This window comes from Ambystoma mexicanum, chromosome 1p, assembly GCF_040938575.1.
Source record: "Ambystoma mexicanum isolate Mex_15411 chromosome 1p, UKY_AmexF1_1, whole genome shotgun sequence".
Lineage (NCBI taxonomy): Eukaryota > Metazoa > Chordata > Amphibia > Caudata > Ambystomatidae > Ambystoma > Ambystoma mexicanum.
The window spans coordinates 1,493,159,240-1,493,186,278 of record NC_090921.1 but is presented as its reverse complement, the minus strand read 5'-3'; the positions used below and the strand labels follow the sequence as shown (position 1 = coordinate 1,493,186,278).

The 27,039-nt window shown below is 46.1% G+C and overlaps 1 protein-coding gene across 4 annotated transcripts in view; it reads left to right on the top strand.

The window, feature by feature from the left end:
* The window catches only part of PPOX (protoporphyrinogen oxidase), an 867,939-nt gene that overhangs the window by 194,563 nt on the left and 646,337 nt on the right, over positions 1–27,039 (top strand). For all 4 annotated transcript variants that reach the window (XM_069607175.1, XM_069607174.1, XM_069607177.1 and 1 more), the window contains exon 2: positions 2,211–2,314. In XM_069607175.1, the coding sequence (XP_069463276.1) occupies positions 2,228–2,314 (87 nt within the window). In that variant the 5' untranslated portion in view covers positions 2,211–2,227. The remainder of the gene's footprint in view (positions 1–2,210; positions 2,315–27,039) is intronic.

The window sequence follows — 27,039 nt, the reverse complement described above, 5'->3', positions numbered from 1 at the left end:
CCGATATCTCGGGATACATATAGCACACACTCCTGAGAAAATGCATGCACAGAACATAGTGAGGACCCTGGCAGGGACACAATGATCCATGAGGTTCTGGGGAAAACTGCCGCTGTCGTTAATGGGAAGGTCAGCACTGATTAAAATTATTATGCAACCGGGATTGTTTTACCAATTCTCTAATGTCCACTATTATATACCAATCGTGTTTTTTCCCAGACTGGATTCGCTGCTTAGGAAGTTGCTGTGGGGGAGTGGTAGACAGAAAATTGCTTTGATGACATTACGCATGCAATACGAGGACGGGGGAGTGCAGCTGCCATGCTTTGAGATGTATTACTTAGCTGCACTATTGCAATATGTGACGTATTGGCTGTCTGACGAGGTCACAGCTGAGACGGACCTGCTACAGACATTGGTTAGACTGGTTTTACTGAAAGAAGTCCTCTGGATGAGTGGACGATTGGTGGGTGGCAAGGCGCTACTTATAGAGGTGGGAAGAAAGGTCTGGAAGAGGGCGACAAAAGCAATAGAGGTGCATAACCTATAGCATAACCCATACTCTCCCTGCTGGCACCTATGGCACCAGATGCCTTTATGAGAGTTGAAGAGCTGGCAGTGGCTAGGAAATGGGAGGAATATGGGCTTAGTACATGGGGAGACATGTATAAGGAGGGAGGATATAGAAAACTCAGACTTAACAGTGAGGGACTACCCAGGGTCCAATTCTTGTGGTATAGGAGGCTGACCGCGATGACGAAAAAGAAATGGCCAGTCTGGCCGGGGGCACCAGAAATGTGCCCACTATTGCAAGTGTTGTATGTGTTGGAAGACGGATGGTGCTTGGTGTCGGGGATATACGAATGCATGCAGAAATCAGTCAGTGTACGAAACGTAGAACTGAAACAGAAATGTGGAAAAGACCTGGGGGTCGGGGAGGTGAGTGATGACCAGTGGAATAGTGCCTTGCTTTTCACCAAAATGGTCTCCTGTAACGCGCAGTTCCATCTTTTGCAAATACATGTTTTGTATAGAACATATATGACCCCACTCCAAAAAGCAGCATTTGATCCAACTATGACCTCTTATTTTCCGTGGGGGGCAGACGCCATACGTATGTTCTGCAACTGTGTACATGTACAATCCTTTTGGCACCAGATCAAAACAGCATGCAACAAGGCGGGAATAACACTCTTACACTGGGTGCCACTGGAGTGCCTGCTGGGAGCATATCCCAGACCTGATAAATTTAGACATGCTACTAAATTCAATGAACGGCACGCATACTGGCTAAGAGGCGAATAGTGATGTCCTGGAGAGACACTAGAGTGCTGCAATATACAGCATGGTGCAAAGACTTTTTGAGATGGACAACGGCTGAAACTACAGCTTGGCACAGCTTGGCACAGAGCCCTGAAAGCAAACGCCTTGGAACCAACAGAGAACATCACAGCATGGCATACCGTTATGGAAGCAATGTTCAGGCCCTCAGATGACAAACCCCTGTGACATTGTTGTGTGCAATGTTTATGGATAATACTGTTTCCTAATGGAGGGATCTCCAGGAATAACACAGTACTCTGGTACAACCCCCTGCATGGCACAAGGATGGGTACCTCAGCCTTGCAAAACTAAAAGAGAGGTAATACATTGGGAATTCTGAAGCTTAGGGATCTGTAACCCCCCAATACCAAGACAGAACGGTTGATATGTGTTACACGGCTTGGTTGTGTTTTGTTGTTGTGTGGTGTTAGTTTATATAACTGTCGAGTTTAAGCTATACTACTGGTTAATAACTTGAATGTCATGGACGCTAATGATTGTAACACAGATCTTTTATATGTACTATAACATGTGCTAATAACATGAATATCAATAAAACGATTTCAAAATAAATTGAAAAAACCATCCTATTTTGTTGTGTCCCTTTTAGGCGTTTATCCAACCCAAAAATCTGATCTTAGTCACAATAAAAGTTTGTCACCCAAACGTGTGTGCTAAATTCTATCATTTACTCTGTCTCGCCACACCTGTTTAAGTGGGATGCTTTATCTTTTCATGCGCTTGGGAGCAAAAAAGATTACCTACACAGTTAACTTAAAACTTAATTTATGTATAGGCTTTGATGTATCTAACTTGGGAATCTATACATATTTTGCACTATATTCTATTAAATTCCCTCTAATCACGCTCCATTGTCATCTCTTTAGTGTAAAAGATCAACGTGATGCAGAGAACAGTGGTTGTCGCAGGAGGTGGTGTCAGCGGACTAGCAGCTTGCTATCACCTTGTGAAAAAAGGCAGTGGTTCCAAGGTGAGATACATGAAGAGGCAGTTCTTCTGAGATTTTGCTTTATGTACATTGTACATTGATCAGTAATTGCTTAAATGGCATTAATCGTTTTTACATTTAAGGAATATGTCCTTTTGCATTGGGGGGCTAATTTCAAACACCAGAAAATCATTCTGTTTAATGTCACAAAGATCAAAGTTGCAATCAATTTAAGCAACACGCACTCTTCTATTTATGACCATGATGTCTTGTTTGCGTGGTCCTTTTTACACTGGTGACTCTCAAATGTATATCATGGCCACTGGAAAGGACACGAAATGTGATACACTAGATAAATACCTCTTCAAGGTAGAAATAGAAAATAAGATGAAAGGTAATTGACTCAATTTTAGTGGCACACATGTGGTCCTGGATGACACTAATGATCCAGTTACTACTATTCATCTAAATCTCCTATGCCCCTTTTAGATAAACCATAACAATAAAGCCAAAGAAATTAATCTGATGAGATGAGAAACTTTGCTTAAAACCCCAATGGTGCTGATCTATAGCCATGTTGTCCAACGCCCCTAGTTTAAATAGATCAACTTTGTAAAGAGAAATGGTAAGTATAAAGGTGTAGTTACAAACCTAGTCTGTGATTTTGCTTTTGGATGTATGCTGAATTACCTGCTACATTTATCAACTGCAGATGACTCTGAATACTACTCGTTGATTCATAGGGGCTCTCAAATGGTTACTCAAATGCTCCCGAATCAAATGTGAAGAAGCATTCAGATTGGCTTTTTTTTAATGAAAAGTGTTTCCGTATAAGTATGCGCATGTGTTCAATGTATTGTTTTCTATTATTGTATGTTAACAGGACACGTGCGCATGCTGGTAACCTTGTCCTGTACTGAAAGTCTAACTTCTCAACCCCCATACTCTTCAGAATTATAATGCACACTGGTGAGAAGTGTGAGAAGCTATGAGTATACTTAAAGATAATTACAGAACTCATGGCTGGCATACGTTTATTGGGACAGTCTGGTATTTGTAAGCACAGTTGCTGTAGTTCTAATCGGGCAGTACTTTAAGTTCTTAATAGGGATTCTATACAGTATTCTAATATTATAGATTCTACACTGATACTGTGTGATGAATTATCAACATAGCCCATGAAACAGCAAAGAAGTAAACTTTTTTATTTAGAAATTGCAGCATGACTGTTGGTGTGAACAACTATAGTGCCTAAGGTGTTAACTACATCTCAAGAGGTACCGCTGAGCTAAAAGGTGTTGGGATGAAGATGTTAATCTGCTTTACAGAGTTAATGCAACGGTAGGGTGCCCCCCTGTGTGTCTTTAGCTTTGGAATTTTGCTGCTAGAGACCATGAATTATTACTAAAGCTCTTGATATGGAGTATGTGGCGAACCAGAAGAAGGAATCCGACTCAAGGAGAACATTTCAAGTTTGTTTATGAAACTTAAAAGGAAAATGCGTACCTATCCCGACTGCGAGGAACAAAACTAAGTTAAGTTTGCTCAGCCATTGTCAAAATAAAAAGTAGTCCAAAATCGTAACTGCAATCTGGCCCTACCACTGTGGAAAAACAACATAAATTAAACCAGAGCACTATGCTTCTGGCTCAGACTTTTATCCGTCCTAGGTTTTGGTACTATCTCGGGATATTTTTCTCAGTTCCAAATAAAATGTTCAGTGTTAGTTCACCAACGAAGACTCTTTCAACTTCCCCTTTAACTTCTTTAGGAAAATTTGCAAGTTGTATATCCTTTTAAGGTAGGGATGTTTCCTTCATCCTTTTTCCACTAGGTTGGTTGTGCCCCTCTTGCCTTTTGTTTTGCTTGTTTGAACCCTCCAGGTTCATTTCTACTCAGATAATGTACAAGGTCACTTCTTTCAATAGGGTTCCCCTGACCCCTCTGAATCCCTAGCTGGGGTGATCTCTTTAGCCATGACTAATATTCAACACTCTGGTTTCTACAGCTCCTGTAACACGTTCTGGCTTCCTGCTCCCTTCCTTCCACTCATCTCCCTCTGCCTTTGTCAACCATGGTACCTCGGGTACTGTCTGGTCTGCTGCAGAGGGAAAAAGTCTCCGTGTGGTGATTTTCGTTCGTTATCCTCTCCGTTTGTTTACAGTATGTCAGCGCGTGGTCTCTGGACTGCACATCTCAGCAGTCTCCTATCTCGTATTGGGAGCAGAGGATTTGTTCCTCCATATAACCCTGGTTTTAGCATAGTTCTGCAGGTCCTGCACCCACCATGGCGGCACCATGGTCACGCCACCAGAAGAGATGGTCCTCCTGTCTCGCTGTGGCTAACTTGCCTCTCTTGGGGCCAGCCTGACATTGTCCCTCCTTGCTCCCTCACTTCCTCAATGCTTCCGCTGGGTCCACTGTGCAGCGTGGCTCTGCCCCTCCAAGATGCTCTTGTGTCAAAGGTTAGCTTCTGCGTAGTATTCTTTCTCCTCCATTCAAGGTTCCTCGTCTCTTTATTTCCGCCGCCGTATTTAAAGGGGCATGTCATTCCTCTTTAACTAAGTTCAAGGGAAACCCAGCATTACCTGAAGACAAAGAGGTTGAAGCAATGTCACTATTTGTTGGATTCAAAACAGAAGTAACATCAGTCTTTTCTATTACCCCATGTGTTGCTAGTGTATTGTTGATAGGGAGTCCATTATAGGAATGGGAGTCCTTGTCCCCTAGAGGGGAGTGACTCCCAGTGGATCCCTAGGGTGGATCTTGTTTAGTGGGCTCACCTCGCTTGCCTCAAAGGGGTTTGCTTCCTCACTGGAGAGAAGGGACGAATAGTCCAGATTCGTCACTGTTAACATAAAAAGGTTATAACGACTTTGATGGACTGCCGATTCTAAAACCGTCTCTGTGGTAGCAGCTCTTTGTTTCCATGCAGTTGCAACAATGTGCACTTTCCTTGTTGCAGTAGCATAATTGTACTTGCATCAGTTTGGCTGGTTTCGCATCAAGCAAAACAGATGTGAAAAGTGGAAAGGTGAGCATTAAAATAAAAGGCAAAGAGGTGTAGGGACAGAATACATTCCTACATTTATATCTTGTATGCATTTTTGGGGAACGAGCAGAAACGTTGTAAAAAATGTGTAGAGTATAGACAAAATGGTGGTAATAGTGAAAAAAAAAGTGGCAGGTGCGGTGACTTGCCCCCGACTTCTTAAAAAATATATATATAATTTTATTGACGCCAAATGCACCTTCTTGCAAAACCATTGAGGCAAAGTCATTGAACCATCCACATTGCCAGGAATCCTTGGCCCAGCTTTTGCTTCTTGACAGCCTCCTATCAGTATGTCTTTTCTTCTACCCCTTTGCTTTAGGGTACTCCTCGCATAGATATGCCCACCTTGTAGTTTTGGTTCTCCATCCTGGGGACTTTACATCTTTGCATGTACTCACCAAAAGAAGAAAAAAACTAAAAAGTGCCTTCCTGCGCACAATACTTAACAAATCAACTCTTTACCTCCCTATTTGATGGGGGTGATTAACAAAAATCCCACCCTCCTATGAGTCACTATGTTGGTCTGCAACCCAGCACTAAATGAAAGGCCTCACCCATGCCTTAAAGCCTTTGTGCCACTAAGTCCTATATTTGGTATTTTCCAAAAAAAGAGCCATTCTCCTTCTATATTTCAAATCAATTAATTCAGCATGTGTGTTAGTTTTTCCATGGTGTGGATGTCCCATGCCTTAATCAACCATTCCCATTTTTACTTCCCTCTTTTCCACTACATGACTACGCACACCCTTGCGGCCAGGATCAGGGTATGCATCTCATGCCTGAATGCCTGTATTTCCCCTTCCTCTTCCCAGATTCCGAATAACATCAACAAGGGGAACCTCCCTTTCTATTCCATCCAGCTCCTGAATCCATCCCATAATACCATTCCAAGATTCATGCACACCACATGTGCCAGTAACTTTCCTCCTCCGTATAGCCCCTCCAGCATAGGGGACTAACCTCCATATATATCATAGAGAGCTTAAGAGGCATGTCATGCCATGTATCCAGAATCTTCACGGCCTGGACTGTTGGCCTGCCATCGAGGTTCTGTGCTCTTCCTAGCACATAGTGTCCCATGGGGCCTCTGGGATTCCCTCCCCATGTCTTTACTCCACTGCGTCTGCACCCTGAGCGGCTCCTGCGTCTCAGCCAACAGTATTTCCCCATATAGGCAGACTGTTAGACCTTTGCTCCATCTGTTTGTCAGAAGCAGGCTCACAAATGGGGTTAAGTCCCTTTGTAGGTTGTCTCTCCATTTAGCATCAGTTAAAACTCCTCTGAGTTGCAAGTACTTGAACATAGAGAGCAGCCCTATATTTAGCAAGTCTTCCAGTTGTTCTTACCTTAGGAAGGCCCCCTTTACCCACATTTGTCCCACCTTCTCCAACCCTGCTTCATACCACCCGTGGAAACGCTGGGGATCCTGTATTAGATTCCATATAGGTAGGGCACATATACATCTCAAAGATATGGGGCACGAGAGTCAGCCATCTAGTGTCCCCTCTCACAAGTTTTACAACACCACAAGCAAGGGAGGGCCCAGCACTCTCCTTGGAATTTTATTCTGTGTGACCTAAAACCATTCCCCTAGAGGTACTGGGGTTACCAATGCATTCTCCAGAAGTGCTTTGTACTATTTGGAACCAGATGTTTCACCGCACTCTGAGATGGAATGCCCTATATATTATGCCATAAGGTTGGGTGACCCACTGCCCCTCTTTCCCTTGGAAAGATCAGTGTGGCGTAAGCAATCCTGAGCTTGCTATTTCCCAAGAGGAAGTTTAAAATCCTTCTTTTGACCAAGTGTAAAAAGGTAGGAGCAGGACTTTAAATGGGCTGGGGCCAGCCGGGGCATAGCCTCGGCAGTCTCCAGAAAGGGCTCCCAAACAGGGGCCCACCCCAACTAGCTGCAGCCAAGCCGAGACCGCAGGCAGCCAAAGAAGCGCTACACAGTTACATAGACTTCCTGCAGGTGTCAACACTTCGGAAGTACTGACATCTGCAAACAGCCAGCGTAACCGTGTTTTTGGCTACACGGCTGCCAGGTGACTCTGAATCATGCAGCACAAAGCCTTTTAAATGAGGCATCATGATGCGTGATGACTATTTACTATCCAGCCCTCCTCCTGTTTCGGAGTAGTCATCATGCAGCAGGCAGCCCTTTCATTCAAGGAGCCTGTGTTGTTTAACCATGCAGCACTTTGAATGAAAGGGCTGACTGCTGCGTGTGAGAGCTGGGGCACACTGGTGCCACACCTTTGGTTCACCCAGCTCAGAGTGGCTGGGCCCACCAAAGGTAATAATGCCAGTGTGCGCCAGCTCCCCTGTTTTCACCAGTTTCCCTAGCCCCATTGGTGAGGGAGGATTCTCATTATGAGGTGTGGCCTAAGTACACGCATACTTAGGCCACGCCCCCAACGAGAACCCCCCCCCCATCCTCCCTCAATTTAGCATCCCACTTATCCTAGCGGACAGCATCTGGAACAGGAATCTTGGCAGAATATTCATCTTGTCAGTGTTGAACCTTGCCATCCATGGCAGCTATACCTTGCCCCTTTTAACCAGGTCCTTTGACGTTCTTCACAGAAGGGTGGACAGTTCCTCCGAAAAAGGTTATTGAACTCCCTGGGAATAAACCCCCCAGGTATTTAAAGCCTTCGTCTTGTAATTTGAATGGGAGACTCTGTAGAAAGTCCATGTTTGGATCTGCTACCCTCCCAATCGGGAAGACGATAGATTTGTCTAGGTTGACCTTAAATCCAGAGCAATTTCTCCTATTACTGTAGCTCTTTCTTGAGCTCAGTGATTGACCTCTGCAGGTCTGTTTAGTAAAATAAAGCATCATCAGCAAACAAGCTAATTTTGTACTCCTGATCTTGAACTCCTGTACCATCGGATTCTGCCGAATGCTCCCAGATAGAGGCTCCATTGCTAGTTAATTCGGCAGTAGCTGGAGGAGGCTGTCCTGTCTAATCTCTCTCTGCAACACAAATGCTTCCAACCTGACCACATCCACCACTACTCTGGCTGAGGCCTGGGAGTACAGCACCCCAACCATCTCTGCCCAACGTTTGCTCTCTCCAGAAAACCAGGAAACGCCAGCCAACTAGGTCAAATGGTTTTTTCAGCATCCAATGACTGTATGACAAGTCGGTTCCCCTCCCTCTTTTGATGCCAAGAGATTTCACTCATTAAAGGCCCCCTGTCTGCCCCCGACAAAACCCTCCTGTTCATGGTGCTTCAGTTTTGTGAGGACTGTCCAGTCTGGTGGCCAGGAATCCTGCAAAAAACTTGGCATCTATGTTCAACAGGGATATGGGACGGTACAAAGGATAAGTGACTGGGCCTTTCCACTTCTTCGGCAGGACTGATTTCGGGACCTTCAGAAAAGAGTATATCTCCCGTTCATACAAGATCTCATTGAATATCTTCACCAGGATAGACGATAGCGCCCCCTAGAAGCTCCTTTAGAAAGCCGGTGTGAATCTGTCTTTCCCTTCTGGGATTTCCCCTTTCAGGTGCTGAATAGCCGGTTGGACCACTTCTGCCCAGATTAGTGTTATCTTCCATTCTGTATATTGTTCGGTAAAACTGAGCAAAACATTGCACCACACAACCTCTGCTGGGTCAGTGTGCTCTTTGCCCCTCCCCTTTCTTATCTGGGTACTTGTATATCTAGTCTCTGGGCCCTTAACCTGTTTGCCAGCATCATGCCCACCTTGTCACCCTTCTTAAAATATATCTCTGTTTTATGAAATGCATCTGGTTATTAGTTTCTCAGAACAGGTGGTCCTGCAGTTGCTGCCTCTTCTCCTATATTGATGTGACCTGTGCTTGGTCGTCTACCACTTAGTCCTTGATCCTGTTTTCTAAGTTCCTGCTTTCCACCCTCAACTTCCTTTCAACAAGTCCCCTCTCCTCTTTTCTCACCCTCTCTGCTATGAGCAGGCCCCTCAGTTGCCTTAGCTGTTTCCCATACATATTTCATGGAGACTTCCTCTGTGTCGTTCCTTTCCATAAACTGAAGGTTCTTTTCCTCTAAGGAATCCCTAAACAGAATGTCCCTCAGAAAGAGGTCATTGCAACACATCTATATCAGTCCCTGAGGCAAGCTCCTGGGGCCATGTTCATTATTATCGTGTCGTAGTCTGGCAGCGCCATTGCTTCTACACTGAGATCCCAAACTAAGTGCTTCTCTGTGCAAAATCCAGGCAAGCGTCCGGGTTTCTCACATGCATAGCACTTTAATACTGCTGAACGAGAAGGAGGTACAGGCCTACCCCAGTTCGCATGAGTGGAGGTCCTTGTCTTGGAGTTGATGGTTGGATTGATGGTAACAGGCTGCCTTACTTGTGGCACTTTCTTCGCTCCCTCTTAACCCTGGGTTGGGCTCATTGGGTTTCCTTGGTATCCAATCATTTTACCCCAACAAAAAAAACAGTGGTAAGTTTTACCGAAAGGCAAAATACAGAAATGTTTTATTAAATCTATATATGGTAGTGGAGTAAGAGGTTAACTGGGTGGGGTTGGGGTGGGGAAAAAATTCTGTATTTGTTTGGTATTTTGACCAGTCAGAAATTTACCACTCTGTTTTTGCCTTTCTTTGTTCCACCAGCGGCTCCCGGGAATGCATGACCCACTTGTGTGTGTTGGCGGTTTGGATTGCTTTTTTGTGTGTTGGTTTGTGTAGTTGCCAGACAATGTTCTGTAAGTGTGGGGGTAGCGAGTTGATGAACCTTTCCAGAACCAACATTTCCTTAACTCCCAACATTTTGTTGATCAGCCATTTTTTCAACAAGCCTCTTACTTGATAAGACATCTGGTATGGTGTTTCTTCCTGTCTGAACCTTAAGTGTCATAGGCAGATTCTGTAATGTTCTATGTCATGCCCCATTTTTTCTAGGATGCTTTGCTTGAGCACTTCAGATTGAGACCCTTGGAAGGCGTGTTGGGCTTTTAGCGGCAGTATTCGGTTGACATTTTGATTGCAGCTGTCTTGATGCCATTCTGCGGTATCACAAGGAATGCTGCTGTGTCTTCTGCGCTAGTAAGCTTCTGTGGAAATGGCCGGCCACCACCAGTTGTTCTCGCCTCTCGGTGATAGCCCTCTGAAATGCTATAAGGGTTTCCTGCTTTTGGGAACTGATGGCTAATTGTCCTTAAAAGGTCCTCCATGGCATTTGATATTGTTTCTACAGGTTTGAACAGAGTTCTTCATCAGATTGTGATTACTGATGTCTAGTACCAGTCTGGGGTCGGGGAACACCTGGTTTAGGGTGGGGATTACTCCTTCATAGGTTAGAGAGAGCGGAATGGCCATTAGGCTCACTACTGAACCAAAAACAAAAATACTTCAACTGTCTATGGGAGATTGTGTACTATTGAGGCCATCTGTGACATGTGGTGTCATTGTGGGATTCATCAAGCCCATTGCAGAAGCTGCTCAGGGAATAAGGAACACAGATGAGAAATCGGAGACTGGAGCAACTGCAAGCCCTGAGCCGCTAGACCAGTGATCCCAAGGTGTAGCTCAGGAGCAACATGTTGCTCGCGGACCCTACATTGGTGCTCACCAGTTGCTCTGGGCCATGGTGTGGATGCATAGAATGAGGTGCTGAAGGGGTGAGACCTACGTAGCAAAGTCCTAAACTGTGCAAAAATGTTGGCCACTGGCCCTACTGTGCCTCCATTTGGCTTATTTTTTGAGTTGCAAGATTATAATTTGTTGCCACCATGCAAAATTATTTCTCAGTAAACGTCCTTGCTTATATCAGTGTCATGGTTAAAACTGGTGATCTTCAGATACTTTGTCAAGCTGACAAATGTGTTAATGAGCAAAAAAAGAAATGTAACCATCTTCTCACGTTTCTGTCCCGGAGAAAATTGTCATATTCTGTTCCTTTGTACAGCTAGTGTGAGCATAATGGACATGTACGTGGCATGCATACCCAACTCTCCTTTATTAAATAATGTACATGCTCTGCTTTTTGTACAGGTGAGGCTTGTGCTTAATGCCACCATGCGTTATATTTATTAGAAATATTACTTTTAGTATCACCTATATTTATTATGCGTCTAAGTGGAAAAACTGTCGATTTGATATGCTGCTCAGTGGGGAGTACCTAGAGCCAAGTCACATTTGGTTGTACCTGGAGGCAAGTTACATCGGGCTGTAGCTGGAGGCAAAAAAACAAATTCTAACAATGACACTGTCGGAAATATAACATTTTAATGTGAATCTTAAACATTCCATCCTTAATTCGATGCTTCAATTTTTCAACAATAATGTATTACACAATAGTCATTTGTGAAACCAGAAACATGCATTATTCTGTGTTGATTTGATGCATTTTGGTCTATAAAAAATCATTTCGCAAGGATCTAAAATAATAGGGAAGACATAAGAAGAATGTAATGCATACCATCTATGTATATACGTATGTACAACATACAGTTATACCATAGTGTCCTGTACCTGTGTGTGCATATAGCTAAGCTGTGTCCTGAAAATAGAAAATAAACATACATGTGTTAGAAAGGTAGACCTTTTTTAAAAACATTTGTGTAACTCCCAAACCCGGAGGAATCACCGTGTTTGTACAGGTGAGCATTAGATAAACAGAACAGTCATATTCAGTACAGGACAGACATAACATACAAAGGTCGCTCAAACGCGGAAAGGCCGGGGCATTTATTGAACAGCCAGGTTTTGTCAAGTTTTCTGAATAACAGGTGTAATGGAGGCATGGAGGCATGGTATCACAAGTGAAGACAGACACAAGAGATTCAGTGTTCAAGGGTGTTTATTTGAGGATTGCATAAACGCCTATCCGGCCCTATCTTTAAGAATGGGAGCACGCTCGACCATCAAATAATAAATGACACAGTCCTAGTAGCGTCTGTCAACAGAAATGGCCTATACTAACACCATCTATTGCCTGCCCTTACGCTATAATAACAAATGTGTGCGGGGACAATGTACAGGTAAAGAAAATAGTGTTCAGAAATTATATGTCAGGATATCTGAGCAACAAGGGTCCCTTCTCCACGTGGCTTCAACTTTAAAATAGCACTTCATTCGACTTCACCACAGGTCTCCCTCTGCCGGGCTAAGACTTTACCCTTCACAATTTTTCCTATCAAACACTTTCGACTGTGCAAGAGTTTTGCAAATACCTCTGCAGGACCACTTCGATTTATAGTTCACTACATCTCCTTGAATGTTATGCTGCCTTTTTGTTTCTTTCCGCTTTCAACTTATGATACCCACTTTTATCTCTGTCCTGCTTCAGCCCCTCACACGCCAATGTGTTTCTTTTCCCTTTCACTCACCGAATTGACGTGGCACTAGCAGGCAACTCCTCAGGATCTGTGGATTGAGGCCAGAGTCTCACCGCCTGCCCCTCTGACACCCTGAGACCGGCATCAGCCCCAGGGGCAGCAGCTCTGGCCAGGACTTGGCCTGATGGGAGCAGCCCTCCTTGCTCTGGCTCCATCGCTGTGCTACAAGTCTCCAGCCACACCAGGTCACCGTTCCGGCGTCCTGCTCTGCTTTGGCCCATTTAGCAAGTGGGGCTGGGATTGAGAAGATATCCCCTCCTGGACTCAGCCATGCAGCCCCCCTTCAGTTCTCCCAACTGCTGCTTCATATTCTGCCAGGAACCCCACCTTTTATACACCTGGGCTTCTCTAACAGGTTGCAGGTGTGACCTATGGGCTCTGATGGCCTGACTTGCCTGACCCTCGTTAGTGGGACATTGTTTTCTTCTAAAGTCGGTTTCCCTTACTTGTGTCAGGTTGTTCTTTGGGAAATAATCATCCTTCCTAGGGGGTCGACAATGAGTTGCACTTCGATGGATTGTTGGGGGTAGGAATGGTGTTGCACTCTTTCGTTGGCATGTTCATTCATGCAGATATTTAGGATGATGTCCTGTCCTCAGCACCCTGAAGATGAGAGAACCGGCCCAATGCACCTGAAGCATGTTGAGGACAGACTGTTAATTGCACCAAGAAGATGTATTAGGATTGCCCCTTCTGTGCTTAACAATCCATCAGGATAGCTTGCCACTGCTCCCGGGCCTTGGTGCTGGGTTTGACGGTTTGATATTAGACTGCTTACAATACCCCTAAGGACAACCAGGGGGTTAGATATGCAGGTAGCCCAGCATTGCAATTAGATGAAAGGGAAATGTACCAAAATGTCGACCACGTAACTGCGACTACGCAGTTCCGGCGACTTTGGTGCATTTCTTTTTACTGACTCCCATTACTGCACCCGAGCAGGCCGGGGGTTGCGGGGCTGTCCTCGCTCTCCTTGGGCGCAGTAACGGGAGTCTGAGGTTGCAGGGGTGTCCCTTGCTTACAATTATGGTAAGCGGGGGACAAGAAAGTAAAAAAGAAAAGAAAAAAAATCACCTTTCGGTGTCAGCTGCAACCCACCTAAGTGAGAGGAACTGACGCCGTGGGGAGTTGGTGGCACACACAGAAGTGTGCCCCCGTAAAAAGGTAAGTGGGGTGGGGGGGTCAGTTGGGGAATGTGATCCAGAGGACACGGGCAAAGTGATCTATCTGATCACTGCGCCGTGCTGTGCCGTAATTAGCGACAACATTTTCAGTGATCACATACATTCAAAGAAAGCACATGCATGTTAGCACATGTAGTACACTTAGAGCATTTTTATGCCTACATTGTTTAGCACCCCCATGACGCTTGAAGATATATGTTGGTATTGCTCCATTGCACTTATAACTGCTTAAGTTAGCCATTGTAATGCACAGTGTTTGCATGCAGGTATCCTTTTTTTAAACTTTTACATCTGTTTATTTGAGTTACAGTATACACATTGAAATACAATATAATGTACAGGACATCACATAGCACAGATTCGGAAAAATGGACCACAGGATACAGTTTGATACACAACGCCCTCCGCCATCCCACAAAAATCTCTGCCATCTGTTGGTTCTTCTCCCCCACTCCCATCCCTTGCATTCATATTCTGTCCTTTTGTTCCTCCCTCTCAGGGGGGTTTTAGATCTGCTGGGAACCGTAGCTCATTCAACAACTGCCCCCATTACACTGTTACTCCTTCTTCCTCGGGATCCCTAGTTTTTATTAATACATCTAATGCTGCCATCCCCCATCTGCAAATATCCTCCTTCCAGTGCACCACGGACAGACCCTGGGGTCTGTTGCAGGCTATGGCCATCTGCCTTTTTGCTAGTACCAACATGAACTGGGCTAAGCGATTTCTTAATTTCCGTTGCTTCCCCTCTGGGAGTAAACCCCACAAACACACCCTCGGGCAGCATTCCAGGCTAGAGCCAAGTAATGTGTTAATCTTTGCAATCACAGCTTGCCAATAGCGTGTCCCAACCGGACATCCCCAGAGCATGTGTCCCATCCCTGCTGGTCCTGTCGCACAGCGGGGGGGATTCCCAACTCATTGCCCCATTCATGGCGTGTTACTTGGTGGGGATTACATACACTCTGTGTACAAGATCAAACTGTATTGTGATAATTCGTTATCGCCAGCTTCGCTGCTTCAGAAAAATATTTTCAGCCGAGGGCGCTGTGCTCGAGGTCATGCCGTCGACTGTCCCGCGACAGGGCTCCGTACCCTGCCGACATCCCTGATAGTATAAGTATCTTGAGCCGTGCCCGTTGGCTTTAGTTCCGTTTTTCCGATTGCTTCGCTCTCGTGAACGGCGTGCTTCAAATTGTCTGCCAGGAAAATGTCTTCCTTATCGACCGCTTCGACTCCCAAAACTGGGTTTAAGAAGTTTATCGACTGCGGGTCGAAGATGTCTATTACCGATCCTCACCGTATCTGTCTTTGGTGTCTGGGCTTAGACCATCGAACCGGCGACTGTGGCTCCTGTCAGTCAATGACGGAGAAGGCCCTCCGTGAGAGTAACATTAAGTTGGCGATGGGGCGGGAGGCGTTGAAGGGCTCTTCGAAAGCCTTGTCAAAAAAACATAAGAAATCATCCGATTCAAAAGAATCAGAACATCATTAGAAACATTCAAAGAGATCCCGATCTCGTAGCAGGTCGAGACGATCTTCTTCGTCTTCTTCTAAAAAGCTCAAAAGGAGACATAGATCTCTATCGTCATCATCCGATACATCGACGAAATTGGTTTCCCCTTCAAAATGGGAGAGCTTTAGAAGAAAAATGATGCAGGTCTTTGAGAACACGGCCTCGACGCCCTCAAAGAAACCTCAGAAAAGCCAGACCCCGGTTGCTCCGATCCCTCATAAAAGGCATAAATTGTCAAAGTAGAGTGCAATTTTGTCGACGCCATCAGCGCCGACAGCTTCGACAACGAAGCCGATATTATCCTCGACGCCTTTATCGAAGAAAACACCTATTCCTTCGATGAAAAATCAGGAGGAAGAGAGAAGGTTTACACCTTTACCAAAATCTGACTCTTTTAGGTCCATGTCTTCAATTTTTGAAGAATCTGGCTCAGAGGATGAGGATGTCACTCCTTTTGGAGTAAAATATGGCACTAGACAAGTTCCAGAGGGACTTATAAACCCTGAAACAAAAATGAGAGACCTATGTGAAACTCTGCATTCTGCTAGTGGTGTGGACACATCGCCTGAATTGGAGTTTGCTGCACCTGATCCTGCAGATCATGCAGACTCAGGGTATAGGAATTTGATGAGTAGGGTGATTGAATATATGGGTTAGGGAAGAGCCTTCCCTACTTTTGAGCAAGATGATATGACAAAACAAATCCAAAGCTGTGTATTGCTACCCAGCAAGCCCAGATGCACTCAACAGGGACAATAAGTACCCTCTATTTTAAATCAAAATTAATTTAAACATTTGGCGCCAACAGGGCGTAAATTCTACGGTGTACAAACACCGCCTAAGTTTCTCTAGTTTCCAAAAGAAAATGTCATTACACAATTTAACGGTGTTAATAAGGATAAATTGTAAACACAGGTGTAAAATGAATGGAACAATCAGAACCAAGACATTAGAGTTAACTTTTGGATTTTAATCCTCTTAATCCAATAAGTCGTACATGAATAAACAAAAAGTAGTATGATCAGTGTACTCTATTTACATATGGAAAGAGCACTTGTGGGTGTTCCATATAACACAAGTAGGAACAAACGGCGTAGATGGAAAACAGCTTGTATAGAGCAGCAAAATTGCAAATCTGTATAGCAGTCTACAGTTTACAAAGCTCTAAATGCATAGGTTCAACCATTCAACAATTTAAAAATGAAGTCTCATATTTAGATATAACAAATGAGGCTGACGCGTTGACAGGCATTATAGTCCGGGGACCCCGGAAAGACCCAGTTCTCCCTTTCCATAGGGCGCTCCAAAGGACAGTTGAAAGGAACTGGGAAAAACCTGATAACATTGCTGCAGTAGACAGCAATCTTCCAAAGAAGTACAGAACTTCTACTTCTGATCCAGAATACCTGAATAGACACCCTACGCCAGAAAGTCTGGTTATTCAGGCCGCTACTACTTCCAGGCAGACAGCATACCCAAACATACCTCTGGACAGGGAGGACAAAAACATTGATGCCTGGGCTCGTTAAGAGTTTACTTCGGGTAGCATGGCCTTGAAATCGACCAATGTCACCTGTACCCTGGCCAGGTTCACACATACCTGTGGGAATGCATTTCGGCGGCGGCTGAACATATTCCGGAAGGCGAGGAAAGGGAAGGCTTCCTGAATATAGTCAATGACGGGAAGGAGGCAATGGGGGAATGTCTCCAGCCTGGACTGGATTCAAGCACAGTGCTGCACAGGTTTGCGTGGTTGAGAAAATCGGGGTTTGCACCAGATGTGCAGACCAGACTTCTCAACATGCCTTTTGATGGTTCATGTCCTGGACATTAGTCCTGGTTACAAGAGACTTCTCCAGAGTCTTTAGCTCACTATCTTTCACAGAGACAAAGCTTCTCTGTGAAAGATAGTGAGCTAAAGACTCTGGGTAAGTCTCTCGTAACCAGGACTAATGTCTGGCAGAGGGACTCCCAGGACCCCCCTTGTTAATTTGCATATTTAAGTAACTTTGGGTCTCACCCTAAGTTACTAGGGGAATCCAGATGTGGACCCCTTGCTCACTGTTCTTAGAGGGGCACAGCTCCACCCTACTGATGAGGTCCAACCAGACCGAAACACGTGTCTGGGGTTGCTGCTGGTACTCTTGTTCAGAGGAGAATTGCCTAGCATTTGGTGCTGGACTGCCTTAAGGCAGGACAAAGACTGATATGTTTGGGATTTTTCTTCTCTGTGAAAGATAGTGAGCTAAAGACTCTGGGGAAGTCTCTTGTAACCAGGACTAATGTCTGGCAGAGGGACTCCCAGGACCCCCCCCCCTTGTTAATTTGCTTTCTTTTCTATTACATCTAGCCAATCCGGGGCTCCAGATCGGAACAATCAAAGGATATCTTGCTGCGCTGTCCATTTATAAGCGCTCCTCGGAAGAGGTTTCTTACTTTAAAATACCATTAATAATCCAGTTCCTGAAAGGACTTACAAATGTATATCCACCAATACCATTTCATGTTCCAATTTGGGATTTAAATTTAGTTCTTAAATTCCTAACATGTATACCATTTGAGCCTCTGCACTCCTGTCCATTGAGGCTTTTAACACTAAAGACTGTTCTTCTTGTGGCATTACCATCAGTCCGCAGGGTTAGTGAACTACAGGCTCTCTCATGTAAACCTCCATACACCACATTTTACAAGGACAAGGTAGTTCTGAAAGTTAAACCATCTTTCTTACCGAAAGTAGTTTCCGACTTCCATTTATCGCAGAAAATTGTTTTACCGACATTCTATCCTCCTCCTCATTTGGGTAAAGAAGAGGAGAGATTACATAGGCTGGACCCCAACAGGGCCCTCAGCTTTTACATTTCAAGAATGACAAAATTACGTCAAGACAACCAACTTTTTGTGGGTTACACAGGTCGTAAATTGGGGTTTGCGGTGACAAAACAAACTATATCCCGCTGGATAATTCTAGCTATATTGGAATGCTACAGATTAGCAGGAAAAGACCCACCGGATGGGCTACGTGCTCTCTCTACTAGGGGAATGGTTACTTCTGCGGCTTTGAAGAGGGGAGTCCCTGCAAAAGATATTTGCTCGGCGGCAACATGGGCATCAATGCATACTTTTATCAAGCATTACTGCTTAGATGCGTCCTCCTCCAATGAGGGACTATTTGCCAGAGCGGTACTTCACTCTGTCCATGAAAACAAAGACTGGCACTCCCACCTCCAAATTGATCACTGCTATGGGAATCTAGCACAAGATGAGGAATACGTGGGGGACACACAATCCATTCGAAGAACACGTTACTTACCAACTGTAACGTTCTTTCGACTGGATGTTCTTCCCACATATTCCTCATCGACCCTCCCAGCATACCCTGCAGTACAGTTTGTCTTTTCTTACAATTTCCTTTCACGATGGGCCTATCACTCACAGCATATGCCCGGATGTTCCACGAGTATTTCCTCGAAAAAACAGAACTGAAGCCAACGGGCGTGGCTCGAGCTACTTATACCATCAGTGACGTCGGCACGGTAAGGAGCCCGTCGAGGTACAGTCAACGCCATGACCTAGAGCACAGCGCCCCCTGCCGAAAAAAAAATTCCAAAGCAGCGAAGCTGGCGATAACGAATTATCACAAGATGAGGAATATGTGGGAGGAAGATCTAGTCGAAAGAATGTTACAGTTGGTAAGTAACTTGTTCTTCTGCGAGACATTCCAAACTTGGTTCCAAATTTTTGCCCATTCTTCCTCCAAAATCAGACCTCCCATGTCCCCCTCCAATTTAATATGCACCTTTAACTCTTTAGTAGGGAATGCGTTCTGCAGTGCCTGGTAAATTTGAGAGACCATGCCCCCACCCCCTCCTCGCGTAAGAAGCACCTGCATCAGTAGGCTTGTCTTTGGCTCCCCAAGAATCTCCATTCACAAGGCTGACAGCCGTTTAGTCACTTCCATATTTTAGGAAATGCCTCTTTGGTACCCCTTAACGAGCCCCCCATTACTCAAATGTTAACAGCTTTCCACCTTCAAACAGGTCCCCCAATGTCTTTTATCCAAATCCTTAGACCCGGAATCCTCACCCACCTCAATGCCAAACGAAGTCACAGGTCCAGCCGCCATGGTAGGTCTGAACTATACAATTTGGGCACTTGTAGCTTCCTCAAGAGCTTCCCCCAGAGCGTTCTCACCACCACAAGTATATTGGTGGCTTCCTTTCCACCCACTGTACCCCACATCAGCTCTATCTCCTGTTGGTAAAGTGGAGGTGCCCCCAGTAGCCACTCCAACAATTCCCCCCTCAGGTCTGCCCACGTCAGTACTGCCTGCAGCTGCGCTACCATGAAATAGAACTCCTAATCCGGCAGATAAAGGCCCCCCTCCGCCTGCGTACGTCTCAAAGTTGTCTGCAACACTCTCCTCCTCGCTGTATCCCATAGTAGCTTATCCACCTTTCTGTTTAACATGTTAAACAATATCTTCTTGATACCGTACAGGATGTTGGTAAAATAATAGAGAATCCTCGGGAGTACCACCATTTTGCACAGTGCCACTCTTCCCAACAATGATATCGGCATTTTTTTCCAAAATTGGGTCAAATCTCCTATCCCCGACAAACACCCTCCCAGTATTATGCACAAATGTCTCAATGTCATAAAATACTGTGATTCCCAAGTACTTAAATGACTCCCGCTCCCATCTTATCCCCCAATCTGGGATGGGCACGTTTGGTGCACGCATACCCACCAACGGAAGTAACAGAGATGTATCTTTGTTCACACGGAGCCCCCACACCACGCGGACGTTGCCCAGAATCTCTAATAGCATTGCATATTTTCCTGTGGATTCCCCACATAAAGCATCAAGCCGTGGGCATATAAAGGGACAGTATGTCTCACTCCCCCTGCCATTATGCCTTCCTCTCCATCTCCTTCCTAAGAAATCCCGCCAGAGGCTTCAGCGCCATGGAGAATAAAATTGAGGAGACGGGGCATCCCAGCCTTGTCCTTCTTATCGCCCGCTGTGACGAGATCCAGTTAATCTTTTTTACCCTTGTTACCGTATTTCTGTACAACAGTCGCAGCCATCGACAGATATTCTCCCCAAATCCAAAGGCCTTCAGTACTCTAAATAGCCACTCCCATTCCAGCGAGTCAAAAGCTTTCATTGCATCGAAAGACGCCAACCCCATTTCCCCCCCAGAGTCTTTAACCTGATCCATAACATGGTGCAGACGGCTTAGGTTCATTGAAGTATGACGACCCCCTATAAATCTGCATTGATCCGGATGTACTAGCATTGGAGCCACCCCAGATAATCTATTGGCCAACACCTTGCCCAGGATCTTCGCATCAATGTTTAGCAACGAGATTTGATTATAGGACACACAATCCAGAAGATCCTTGCCCCCTTTCAACAATACTATTATCACTTCACTCATTGAGTATGGGAGGATCTAAGCCTGAAGGCCTCATCGTATAATCTCTTAAGTTGCAGGATCAAGAGATCTGTGTACTTGGAGTAGAACTCCACTGGGGAGCCATCGCTGCCGGGGGCTGTTCCTTTCTTCGTTGCCCGCAGTGCACTACCAATGTCCTCCTCCTCAATTGGCCCCTCTAACCCTTCCATTGGCCCCCCATCCAGGGCCTGTAACTGCACCAACTCCAATTATTTTTACGCCTCTTTCTCTGAATAGGTAACCTTGCTAGTGTATAGGGATTGGTAAAACTGGTATGTTTTGGTGATCCCCTCCTGAGTGCTAATCAATACCCCTGATTCCAGTCTGACCTGTGTGATGTTGCTGCAGGGTTGCTCCCGGAGAATCAACCAAGCCAGTAGCCGCCCAGCCTTGTCTCCCTCCCTGTGAATCCCCACATCCCATCAAAATGTGAGAGGGAAGCTTGTCTTTCGTGGTGCGTTGCCAGCTCGTTTGCCAGGTCTACCCCTACTTGCTGTCCGTCTGCCAGATTTTTCTCCAACGCTGACACAACCCTCTCCATCTCCCGCATCTTGCAGCATCCGCCTTACCCCAAATATCTTTGATATGCAAACCCCTCTATTTTTTTTTAAAGGCCTGCCATAGGATCCAAGCAGTTTTTACTGTTCCCTCATTAATCTCGAAATACTGCACGATCGCCTCACGTAGTGTTCCCCCGAACCCCACATTCTCTAGGGATTTGGCAGATAATCGCCACAACCTCACTGGCAGATGCCGTTGCACCCCCTGCAACTGTGCCACTAGGGGCAAATGATCTGAAATGACTCTCCTCAAATATGCTACATCCCCAAATGGAATGAAAATCTTCCACCCCTACAAACAAATAATCCAGCCGAGAATAGGATTCATGAACCCCCTGAGAAATTTGAATAACCCCTCTCCATTCCATGCAAACCACGCCAGGTCTAGTGTGTCTACTACCTCCTTCAAGGATGTTGCAGCCTGTTTGGGGTGTCTGGATTTCCAAGTGCTGTCCAGATGTGGATCCAACAGGCAGTTAAAATCCACCCCCCCCAGATAAACAAACTGTCTGTGTACCCTCCTGCCAGGTTCATTATAGACAGAAAGTACTCTTTATCATCCACATTTGGTGCGTAAAAATTAACCACACAGAGGTCCCTGCCTTCAAGTGCTCCCACAAGCACCACGGTCCTACCCACCTCATCTGTCTAAATCTTATCCGCCCGAACCGGGACCCCTGGTGCAACCCAAATCAGGACCCCCCCCTTGCATAGGACGAGTACAATGTCCCCACCACTGTCGCACCCCCGCCGTCTCCTGAGTGACTCTAAATCCCTCGATATGTACCATATATTGGAGCATAGCCACTTGGGTCCCATGCCTACCCAGAAATCCTCTTACCTGCTGGCATTTCTGCCATTTACATAATCTGCCGGGATACCAGGTCCCAATCTTCAACCCGTCCCTTCCCATGGTAACATTTCTCTTTATCGCCCCATCTCAATCTGTATCCCTACCGTCCCACCATGTATACCTTGATTCCAGTCTTCCACTCGAATATGTGAACTAAAAATTGAACCACCATGTCTCAACTGTTTGCCCCATCTGTCCCCCCAACTGTAACTCCGGACCGTCCGTTAACTGTTCCAACGGTACAAACCCTACCCACCCAACTCTGCTCTCCGTTCCCCCTCTCTCTCATTTTTTTTTTTTTATTTTGTTTGCTTGTTAGGCGCTTGTACAATAAGAAAATACTGTTTCAAAGCACCCACGGGGCAGGGAGGAAGCAAAGATGGGAAATACTGTAGCCAGTCATAATGTCGAATGCAAAAAGTCAAATCCAAAAATGTCGGAAAAAAAAAAGTCGGAAAAAAAACTTGAATGTGTTTTTTTTTTTTTATTTGTATGTTCTTTTGGCTTTAGCTAGTAAAAATAAACGGGGGGCTGGAGGGTGAACCCCTCCCCCCCCATTAAAACATTTTTTTTTTTAAAACCCAGACTTTTTTTAATTCGACTTATTCACTATAAACCGCGAAATACATTACAACACAAAAGGGAGAGGGACAAACCTACTATGCCGTATGAGTACTCAGAACATGCAAGTGCAGAAAAGAAAATGGTAGAGGGGGTAAGTGCTGGGGAGTCGGAGCTCGTGGTTGAGCCATAGACAAAGTACTAGGAATGTTGAGTGCTACACGGACTGGGCCACGGAAGGTGCAAGTGTGAGCCTCCAGAGTGGGGTGGATGTGCAGATGGATAAGTCTCACTGCCCTCTTCTGGATAAGCTGGAGGGGTTGCAGACTGGAAGAAGGAAGATTCAGGAGGAGCCTCTTACAGTAGTCCAGTCTAGAGTGAACCAGGGCTTGAGTCACATTGAGCCTCTAAGGGAAAGTGAGAAAAGGTAAAATTCCTTTGAGAAGCAAGAGCTGATAGTTGGACTTCTTGGCAATGCCCTGAGTGTGAGGGAGAAAGGGGTGAGAGGAGTCAAGATGACTCCAAGGTTTCTGGCTTCAGTTGAAGGCGCAGGGGGAGATCCCATGGAGGAAGGCCAGAGTGAGGGGAAGGAGGAGGAAACAGGGGTCCCAATGGGAAGGATCTCAGTTTTACAGGCGTTGAGGCAGAGATCATTGGAGGCACACCAGGACTGAATGGCAGATAGGCAGTCAGGGATGATGAAGGGTACAAGTGGGTCAGCAGGGAATCTGAAGAAGAGCTGTGTGTTGTCTGCGTAACACTGGAAGTTGGAGGAGAAAGATGAGATGAGGCATGCAAGGAGAGCATGGCAGATGTTAAAGAGCCAGGGGGAGAGTATAGAGCCCTGGGGGACACCACAGGTGGAGATGGAAGTAGGAGCGAAGAAGGTACCAGGATGACTCGGGAAGAGCAGTTAGTGAGGAAAGAGGACAGCCAATCCAGTGCCCGTTCCGAGATACCAAGTGTATCGTGGAGCCTTTGTAGGAGGATGGAATAGTTAACTGTGTCAAATGCAGAGGTGAGATCGAGAAGGTTAAGGACATCTGGGGAGTGGAGTCCAGAGATGCAAGCAGTTCTTCACAGATGTTCAGAAGAGCAGTTTCCGTGCCTTTGGATGCTCGGAATCCAGATTGATGGTTGTGGAGGCCACCAACAAGTTCAGTGTGAGAACAGAGTTGGTGCAAGGGCAACTTCTCAACCTGCTTCCCCGGGAAAGGGGTGATGGAGTTTGGCCGATACCTGGCAGGGCAGGTAGGGTCAGAGGATGTTTTTTTTCAGGAGTGGGCACACATGTGAGTGCTTAAGGGGGGGGGAAGAGGAAAGATCCAGTGACAAGAGTGATTGCAGAAATCAGCGAGAGCAGGGGCAAGAGAGCCAATATTATCCTTGATGGTCTTGGATGAGCAAGAAGAGACCTTTTTAGAAGAGACCTTCATGGAGCGGACAACTCTGGTAACTTCTTCAGGTGTGACAGGAAAGAAGGAAGAGAAGGAGGAATGAGGAGGGGGGTGTAGTGTGGGGAGTGTGTGGGATGGGTTGAGAGGGAGTGTAGAAAGGGTGGTCAGAATGTCCTGAGTTTTGGTGGCAAAGTGTGAGGACAGCGCATTGCAGAGGGCCTAGGAAAGGGAAGGGGAGGAGGAGACTGCAAAGGGGTTGGCTAGTTCCCTGCAGATTTTGAGCCGCGTTATTGGATGCGCCGGAGACCCGTGCCTGAATTTGGGCTCTTTTCTTTGCACGGATGGCGAGTCTGTATTGCCTTTGGAGCAGGCAGCAGGCCAGTTTGTCAGAGGATGAGCCTGGCGTAAGCCATTTCCGTTCTGCTACCCTGCACTTTTGTTTCAGGCCTGCAAGTTTGGTGTTGTATCAAGTGTTACGCTTTGAGGCAGTTTTCAGACGGATCCTAATGAATGGGGGAAGAATGTCAAGAGTGTTGGTGATGGAAAGATGGGGTTGCTGAAGTTAGAGGTAGAGTCAGCGGTGGTGGGGTTATGGGGGGTGAAGGTGGAAGCAAAGGCAGCCGCAGTCACTCATTTCATTGGGCGGATGTTAGTGAGCGAGGTTGGTGGGACCTTTGGGGGTGGGGGGGCAGTCAGGGGGCCAATGGGACCCAGATGGGAGGAGAGAGGAGAGTGGTCTGACCAGGAGAGATGGGTGACTAATTGGCGGGGGGGAGAGCGAGAGGTCAGAGTGTATGAGGGCCTCCAGAGTGTGTCCAGCTGTGTGGGTTGGCCCACGCAGGAGAATGGAGAGGGAAAGCGAAGTGCAGAGTTCAGTGAATAGAGTGGATGCAGAGCCAGGGGAGTCCAGTTAAATGTTGAAATCACCCAGTAGGAGAATGTTAGAGATGGATGAAAGTGAAGAGCAGCAGAAGTCAGCCCATTCAGAGAGGAATAGGGAGGTGGGACCTGGAGGCCGGTAGATGGTAGCAATGGTCAGGGTAGAGGTAGGAGTAGTGACCAACTTGCAAACCAGACTTTCAAAAGAGGAATAGGGCTGGGTAGGTAAGATGGAAGCAGCAACCCACTTTGGGAAGATTAAGGCAACCCCCACCCTCTGCCAGTACAGTGAGGTTGAGGCTTGGAGATGATCTTGAAGCCTGTCAGTGAGGAGAGAGTGAAAGGCAGTGACTGAGCTGGCATTGAACAAAGTCTTGCTAAGAGCAAGAATGCCTAGATCAATGTCTTCAAGAAGGAGACAGATGTCAGAGGAGTGTTTGTTGGCTGAGCCAGGTGGAGGTGGTCAGTGCTTTTGAAGGTTTTCTGAGGTGTGGTACAGGGGCATGGTACACCATTTAGAGGAGGGAGAGAGAATGTAGAAGGGTGAGATGCCAGCTGAAGGAAGGAAGGAAGTTAGTGAGAGAAGGCAAGATGCAGTCAAAGAGGAGGAGGTTGGGATGTGGACCCTGAACCAGAATGGTGCCAGTGTGATGGACATTAACGAAGCAACATGAGCATGCAACACCGGCCAGTAGGACTTCCCACTTGGTGCCACTGTTGATAAAGGAGTGTGTGGAAGGAAAGAGAGTGGAGGTGAGATGGGCGGTCCAAAGATCAGGAGAGGGGACAAAGAAAAAGAGATCAGTGAAAACCTCTCTAGAGGAAGCCCTGACATAGGTGTCTGCAGTGGGAAGTCCAGGGTTTGCACTAAGGGTGTTTTTTTTGTGCTTTTTCCTGGCGGACTTGGAGAGGGATGGGGGATAGGTGATAGTGTAGCAGCTAGAAAATATAGGAGAGATGGAGGAAGCCATAGGAAGGCAGAGGTTTAGCCAAGGAATGGGGGAGGAGTGGCAGCACCCCACAGTTCTGGCTACACACATAAGATCGATGGAGGCAGCAACAAAATGCAATGCAGATGGTTCACAGGTAATGCTGAAAACACCCACATCGGATTTTAAAATGGAGGGAGCATCAATGCTACAACGGTGCACAAATAATGCGAAAAACAACCAAATTGTATTTTAAAATGGATTCGGCAAACAATGCAAAGCAGATGGTGCACAGGTAATGGTAAAAACACCCCAATTCAAATTTTAAAATGGATGCAGCTAACAATGCAATGCAGATGGTTCCCAAGTACTGCTAAACACAAATGAGAGTAACAAATGCTATGAACAGAATGAAGTTAGTTAAGGCAAGAATGGAGGAGGTGAAAAGCACTGAAGACACCTCAGAAGAGTTATTTTTGGAGGTCAGCCAAACTCACTTGCATGACTGCAGGGATAGTGGATGGCCTTTGAACCTGTTACGCTCACCTGGTATCCACAGGGACGCCTCCCAGCCGGGTTACTTGCTGGTATACTTCTCAGTTTTTCCCAGATGTGTTCTGCGGGGAAGGTTCTGCCTGAAAATACAGGAGGACTGTGTTCAAGACTAGCCGACCGGGGTAAGTATCCTCCCTCCACCCCCGTATGATTTCAGCCCCTCTGGGGCCCTATCCTCACCTTGTGGTAGAGTTAGGTGTGCTCTCCGTCCTGCCTTCTTTGCAGGGGCACGTTGTCTTTCGTGGGCGTGTGCGGTCCAGTTACTTCACTGACGCCGGCACGTTTGATATCGTTCAGGTAGGTCTTATTGCTGTTCTTTAGTATTGTTGCTATTCTGCATGCCTTTCTTTGCTTAATAATGTCTCTTTTTCTCCCTTTGGTATGGGGAGCTTCAGCGCGGCGAACTGGCTTGGTTGAGCCCCTCTGGTAAATGATGGCGCATTAAGAGCGCTATGATGCGGTAAGTAAGCGCTAT